The 7,821-nt window shown below is 41.2% G+C and overlaps 1 protein-coding gene and 1 non-coding gene across 2 annotated transcripts in view; one reads left to right on the top strand and one right to left on the bottom strand.

The window, feature by feature from the left end:
- Positions 1-14: 14 nt before the first annotated feature.
- Positions 15-7,821, top strand: part of LOC127938331 (uncharacterized) — a 374,843-nt gene continuing 367,036 nt past the window's right edge. Inside the window, exon 1 of the mRNA XM_052534874.1 lies at positions 15-2,215. Within this exon, the coding sequence (XP_052390834.1) occupies positions 1,110-2,215 (1,106 nt within the window). The 5' untranslated portion in view covers positions 15-1,109. The remainder of the gene's footprint in view (positions 2,216-7,821) is intronic.
- trnah-gug (transfer RNA histidin (anticodon GUG)) lies at positions 5,344-5,415 on the bottom strand. The gene has a single exon. It is a non-coding gene; the product is annotated as a tRNA-His (tRNA).

Here is a 7,821-nt window from a genome sequence, read left to right as displayed (position 1 = left end):
TCAAGCACGGTGAGTAATGGCTTCTCCTACAATTGTTATTTGCACCTCTTGCCACATGTACAGTTTATCTATCTCTGTCGCTGATGAGGGATTCACATGTGATAAATGCAGGGAAACAGTTAGGCTGACAGAGAAGATTTCAGAATTAGAGACACGCATCCAAACTTTAATTGAGGACAGTAAGAATGTTAGGGCTCTAGATATGGCTTTGGATGCTTCTAGCTCAGGGATTCCTGTACATTGTCCGGTTCCAGCAGAGCCCCTGCAGCAGGGCAACTGGGTGACGGTGAGGCAGCGTAGTCGTGGGTCAAAACACCGCTCTTCTGTTCCGATCAAAACATTAAACAGGTTCTCCCCACTCAGTGATGCACCCACTGAGAAACCTGATGAAAGTGCTCTAGTTATTGGCGATTCTATTGTACGGAACGTGAATATAGAGACACCAGCCACCATAGTCAAATGTTTACCGGGAGCCAGAGCGCCTGACATCTTGGCAAATTTAAAAGTGCTGGCTAATGCTAAACGTAAATACAGTAAGATTGTTATTCATGCCGGCGCTAATGATGTTCGACTTCGCCAGTCGGAGATCACTAAAAATAACTTTAAAGAGGTGTGTGAACTTGCAAGCACGATGTCAGACACTGTAATATGCTCTGGTCCCCTGCCTGCTTACCGTGGTGATGAGATGCATAGCAGATTGTCATCACTCAATGGCTGGATGTCTAAGTGGTGCCCACAGAATAACATAGGTTATATAGACAATTGGACGAGCTTTTGGGGCAGACCAGACCTGTTTAAAAGAGATGGTCTGCATCCCTCCTGGGGTGGCGCCACTCTTCTGTCTAGAAATATGGCAAATAGTCTTAGTGTTTATACTTGACTAACTGGGGCCCAGGTCAGGAAGCAGACAGACTGGCTAAACCGACCGTCTGCTAGCTGCCTCCCGTCACAGAGGTCAGTTAATTCTCAGCACATAGAGACTCTTTCACCTAGATATCACACTATAGAGACTGTGTCTGTTCCACGAACTAGAAAATACAAAAAACGTCCAAACCAAGTTAAGGTTAACAATTTAAATTGAGGTTCAACAAATAAAAAACAAATGCAATATGGATAAACAAATGATAAAGATTGGCTTATTGAATATCAGATCCATTTCTACGAAAACACTTTTTGTAAATAATATGATAACTGATCATAATATAGATGTGCTCTGCTTGACAGAAACCTGGCTAAAACCTGATGATTACATTATTTTAAATGAGTCCACCCCCCAAGATTATTGTTATAAACACGAGCCGCGTCTAAAAGGCAAAGGGGGAGGTGTTGCTTCAATTTATAATAAAGTTTTCAGGATTTCTCAGAGGGCAGGCTTCAAGTATAACTCGTTTGAAGTAATGGTGCTTCATATAACATTATCCAGAGAAACCAATGTTAATGATAAATCCCCTGTTATGTTTGTACTGGCTACTGTATACAGGCCACCAGGGCACCATACAGACTTTATTAAAGAGTTTGGTGATTTTACATCCGAGTTAGTTCTGGCTGCAGATAAAGTCTTAATAGTTGGTGATTTTAATATCCATGTCGATAATGAAAAAGATGTATTGGGATCAGCATTTATAGACATTCTGAACTCTATTGGTGTTAGACAACACGTTTCAGGACCTACTCATTGTCGAAATCATACTCTAGATTTAATACTGTCACATGGAATTGATGTTGATAGTGTTGAAATTATTCAGCCAAGTGATGATATCTCAGATCATTATTTAGTTCTGTGTAAACTTCATATAGCCAAAATTGTAAATTCTACTTCTTGTTACAAGTATCGAAGAACCATCACTTCTACCACAAAAGACAGCTTTTTAAGTTATCTTCCTGATGTATCCGATTTCCTTAGCATATCCAAAACCTCAGAACAACTTGATGATGTAACAGAAACTATGGACTCTCTCTTTTCTAGCACTTTAAATACAGTTGCTCCTTTACGCTTAAGGAAGGTTAAGGAAAACAGTTTGACACCATGGTATAATGAGCATACTCGCACCCTAAAGAGAGCAGCCCGAAAAATGGAGCGCAGCTGGAGGAAAACAAAACTAGAGGTATTTCGTATTGCTTGGCGGGAAAGTAGCATATCCTACCGAAAAGCATTAAAAACTGCTAGATCTGATTACTTTTCTTCTCTTTTAGAAGAAAACAAACATAACCCCAGGTATTTATTCAATACAGTGGCTAAATTAACGAAAAATAAAGCCTCAACAAGTGTTGACATTTCCCAACACCACAGCAGTAATGACTTTATGAACTACTTTACTTCTAAAATCGATACTATTAGAGATAAAATTGCAACCATTCAGCCGTCAGCTACAGTTTCGCATCAGACAGTGCACTATAGACCCCCTGAGGAACAGTTCCACTCATTCTCTACTATAGGAGAGGAAGAATTGTATAAACTTGTTAAATCATCTAAACTTACAACATGTATGTTAGACCCTATACCATCTAAGCTCTTAAAAGAGGTGCTTCCAGAAGTCATAGGTCCTCTTCTGACTATTATTAATTCCTCATTGTTATTAGGACATGTCCCCAAAACCTTCAAACTGGCTGTTATTAAGCCTCTCATAAAAAAGCCACAACTTGACCCCAGAGAACTAGTTAATTATAGACCAATCTCGAATCTCCCTTTTCTGTCCAAGATACTAGAAAAGGTGGTATCCTCACAATTATATTCCTTCTTAGAGAAAAATGGTATATGTGAGGATTTCCAGTCAGGATTTAGACCGTATCATAGTACTGAAACTGCTCTCCTTAGAGTTACAAATGATCTGCTCTTATCATCTGATCGTGGGTGTATCTCTCTATTAGTTTTATTGGATCTTAGTGCTGCGTTTGACACAATTGACCACAACATTCTTTTGCATAGACTTGAACACTTTGTTGGCATCAGTGGAAGTGCATTAGCATGGTTTAAATCGTACTTATATGACCGCCATCAGTTCGTAGCAGTGAATGAAGATGTATCATATCGATCACAAGTGCAGTATGGAGTACCTCAAGGCTCAGTTCTAGGGCCGCTACTCTTCACGCTTTATATGTTACCCTTGGGAGATATCATCAGGAAACATGGTGTTAGCTTTCACTGTTATGCTGATGATACGCAGCTCTATATTTCCTCGCAGCCCGGTGAAACACACCAATTTGAAAAACTAATGGAATGCATAGTCGATATAAAAAATTGGATGACGAGTAATTTCTTACTGCTAAATTCAGAAAAAACAGAGGTGTTAATCATAGGGCCTAAAAACTCTACTTGTAATAACCTAGAACACTGTCTAAGACTTGATGGTTGCTCTGTCAATTCTTCGTCATCAGTTAGGAACCTAGGTGTGCTACTTGATCGCAATCTTTCCTTAGAAAGCCACGTTTCTAGCATTTGTAAAACTGCATTTTTCCATCTCAAAAATATATCTAAATTACGGCCTATGCTCTCAATGTCAAATGCAGAAATGTTAATCCATGCATTTATGACTTCAAGGTTAGACTACTGTAATGCTTTATTGGGTGGTTGTTCTGCACGCTTGGTAAACAAACTACAGCTAGTCCAAAATGCAGCAGCAAGAGTTCTTACTAGAACCAGGAAGTATGACCATATTAGCCCGGTCCTGTCCACACTGCACTGGCTCCCTATCAAACATCGTATAGATTTTAAAATATTGCTTATTACTTATAAAGCCCTAAATGGTTTAGCACCTCAGTATTTGAATGAGCTCCTTTTACATTATACTCCTCTACGTCCGCTACGTTCTCAAAACTCAGGCAATTTGATAATACCTAGAATATCAAAATCAACTGCGGGCGGCAGATCCTTTTCCTATTTGGCGCCTAAACTCTGGAATAACCTACCTAACATTGTTCGGGAGGCAGACACACTCTTGCAGTTTAAATCTAGATTAAAGACCCATCTCTTTAACCTGGCATACACATAACATACTAATATGCTTTTAATATCCAAATCCGTTAAAGGATTTTTAGGCTGCATTAATTAGGTAAACTGGAACCGGAACACTTCACATAACACCGTACTTTCTACATCATTAGAAGAATGGCATCTACGCTAATATTTGTCTGTTTCTCTCTTGTTCCGAGGTCACCGTGGCCACCAGATCCAGTCTGTGTCCAGATCAGAGGGTCACTGCAGTCACCCGGATCCAGTACGTATCCAGACCAGATGGTGGATCAGCACCTAGAAAGGACCTCTACTGCCCTGAAAGACAGCGGAGACCAGGACAACTAGAGCCCCAGATACAGATCCCCTGTAAAGACCTTGTCTCAGAGGAGCACCAGGACAAGACCACAGGAAACAGATGATTCTTCTGCACAATCTGACTTTGCTGCAGCCTGGAATTGAACTACTGGTTTTGTCTGGTCAGAGGAGAACTGGCCCCCCAACTGAGCCTGGTTTCTCCCAAGGTTTTTTTCTCCATTCTGTCACCGATGGAGTTTCGGTTCCTTGCCGCTGTCGCCTCTGGCTTGCTTAGTTGGGGTCACTTCATCTACAGAGATATCGTTGACTTGATTGCAAATTAAAACAGACACTATTTCAACTGAACAGAGATGACATCAATGAATTCAATGATGAACTGCCTTTAACTATCATTTTGCATTATTGAGACACTGTTTTCCAAATGAATGTTGTTCAGTGCTTTGGCGCAATGTATTTTGTTTAAAGCACTATATAAATAAAGGTGATTGATTGATTGAGAATTCCACTGACCACAAACAGTCTGTATTTTTTACAATGGGATAGATTGTACGTGGCAAGTCCATGTCTCAGCTTTCTGAAGAGATATCAAGCTAAAACCTGATTTCCCATGCTAGTCTGGACACGTGCTACCCCTGTGGTGGTAGGGACTTGAACCCTGGACCCCCAAATTAAAAGTCTGATGCTCTACCATCTGAGCTATCCGGGATCTAGTGGATCACCTTTTATATAACAGCAGTTTTACAACAAGCTGCCCAGAAGAGACCCAGGTGTCACGGGATGAAAGCTAGAAGCAGTTAGGACAAAGGACCATAGAAGGCACAATTACCATCACAGAAAGCTAAAGCAACACTGCAAAGCCCTCCCGTAGTCGGCAGGGTTCGAACCTGCGCAGAGAGACCCCAATGGATTTCAAGTCCATCGCCTTAACCTCTCAGCCACGACTACATCTAGCGGTAGGCTGCCTGCCCCCTTGTCTGGTGGCTCCCTGCACAGGCCAAGCGTCAAAAACAAAATAGAGAAGAAAGATGAGGTGGTAAAAAAATGTCAACCTTCCCGTACACTCAACGCCAGAGTGTTGCCGTGACCCGGATTCGAACCAGGGTTGCTGCGGCCACAACGCAGAGTACTAACCACTATACGATCATGGCGTGCCACTGGCTCACCCAAGTTAGCCCCTGGAGCCCGAATACCAGAAGCACCAGCGGCGTGTTGGTCCATCGAAGAGGGACAGGACATTTCGCAAATCAGTGGGAGGACCTTGAAAAATTCATGGACGCTTTTCCTCATGGCCTTCAGCGTAGTCTGCAGGATTCGACCCTGCGTGGGGAGACCCCAATGGATTTCTAGTCCATCGCCTTTACCACTCGGCCACGACTACAAGAACAGACAAGCTTCTGCTCAGTTTGTGTGCAACACTGCTGCCTGACCCACTTGCAAACAACCCAGCTCAGTCAGCAAGCTGACTGTAACCCAATAAATGGTTTCCTTTTTGGATACAGACATAATAACAACAAAACTTTGTGCACTTATAAAATAAAGATAACAAACAAGATGTGCTGTCTGCAGCCTTTGTCTGCGCTGATCTTCATTTACAAACACGTCATTCAAATGAACCTCTAACTCTGTGAATACTCAATGAAGAGACATGAGAGATATCTATAGAAAGCTTGACATTTCTACTTTTAAACTAAACAAGTTGTAGCAGAAATGAGTCAAATCAGACAAATCAAAGAGTCTATCAGAGCTGTGTGCAGTGAAACATGAGCTGAATTCCTCAGGAAGTCATAAATCAGTTCTAGTGCCACAAGAACCAAGCAAGATAACCAACCAACCAACTTGTTCACACAACAGCTTTCAACATTAACACCAATAGAACAATTATTGACAATTTTAATTCGAAGAAGAGATTGTCAAATGTATTGTTCGTGATTGGAGTGCAACGCTGGACATCACATGTAAACCCAGGAGATCAAGTTAAATAATTGCATTGACTTCCCCCCCCAGCCAGTGGAACCAGACTGAAATTCCTAAGGGGGAAGGGCTTTAAACCTTTGTCTTCACAGAAAAGTCCTTTGCCAGAGAATGGCAAAGAAACCCTTTTTATACATTATATATGGACCAGAATGAACTCAAAAAAGACTTATGAATGAATCATTCCATTGCTTAACTCCATATTCATTTACGTGTAACCCACACATTTGACTATCATGTATAATCACTTATTGTGTATGTCTTTTGATAACTATAGGATACCTAGTCATGTCTAGTATTGAAATAATCGCATTTTCTTGCTTGATATTGTCCTGACAATCATTTATTTGTAAAATATATCATAATCATGTTATAGGAATCATGTCCAAAATTAGACCCTGTGAGGCAAGAACCACATGCTTGGTAAGATAAACAAATGATTTATGATACCCACCCCAAGAACATATCTGATTGGTCAAGGCAACATTTGAGGGTTGGCCAACAAGGAAGTTTTAAATACTTTGGATCCCATGAAATTTTGCTTTTAGTTCTAGTCTGCCTGCTGCTATTAGCCATGTCGGCTTTTAGTTCCAGCCTTGCTCGTGCTATCAGTCATGCCTGCTCTTAGCTTGTAGCTTTGCTACCTAGCTTTAGCTTGTAGCATCTAGCCATGTGGTTAGTCATCATGGTTCTTTGAGCGCGGTTCCAGCGTGCCTGCCTGCTGCTACTTATGCCACAATGAGAAGGAACACAACCTAGTCTCGTCAAACTTTATTTCTTTTCTTTTCCGTTTGAGAGTTTCGTGTTCTGAGTTAAGTTTTGTAACGTCGACCTCGTCTGCGCGTTTGAACTCCGACCAGCCACACAACGCCCAAGCACGGGCTCCCCAAGACGTCACTTCAGCCAACTGAACTTCCAGCCAATCAGCGACACCGGGATACCCCTTTCAACGGGAGTCCCTTTCACAGGAAACTAAGGCAACGTATCCCCAGATATTTGTTGTGCTGGTGTATCTAATATAATTTTAGTCACATTGAGGAACTCAATGCAAGGGCTAATTACGTGATTGATGGTTGTTCATGTCTATGCAATTTAACGTATTGCTGTTAACTTGGGATTCCATATTTCCATTCTCTTAAACTCATCTTTCCCTAACTTTCGATATTCCTGCAACTTGTGTGAATGTGTGTGTGCGTGCGTTTATGTGTTAGATTAGTTTATATGTCTTAGATTTATCTAATAAAGCCTTATTCATATTGAAAAGAGAAGTATCTTGTGTTTTGTGCTTACAAGTTAATGTCTTAAACTGCCGATCTTGTTACTGTGCTAATTGATAGTGTTTTCACTATAGTTTGGATATTAGTATCCAGCGCAGATTTGATGTTAAACGGCTCGTTCACTGAACCGCAGGCGCGTCTCCGTGAACAGCCGTGAAACAGTGATTCTGTTCAAATTCCCTTTAAAATCCCTTTGAGCTAAATTGACCTGTTTCCCTTACAAAGTGCTGCCGAAAACAAATATTCTGTGATAAAGTAATCCATATGAAAACAAGGCGATGTCCTTTTTTCACGTCTCCCTTCATT

The sequence above is a fragment of the Carassius gibelio genome, chromosome A20 (assembly GCF_023724105.1).
Source record: "Carassius gibelio isolate Cgi1373 ecotype wild population from Czech Republic chromosome A20, carGib1.2-hapl.c, whole genome shotgun sequence".
Taxonomy (NCBI): Eukaryota; Metazoa; Chordata; class Actinopteri; order Cypriniformes; family Cyprinidae; genus Carassius; species Carassius gibelio.
The sequence above is the reverse complement of the archived record's forward strand: the minus strand, read 5'-3'. Positions and strand labels throughout refer to the sequence as shown.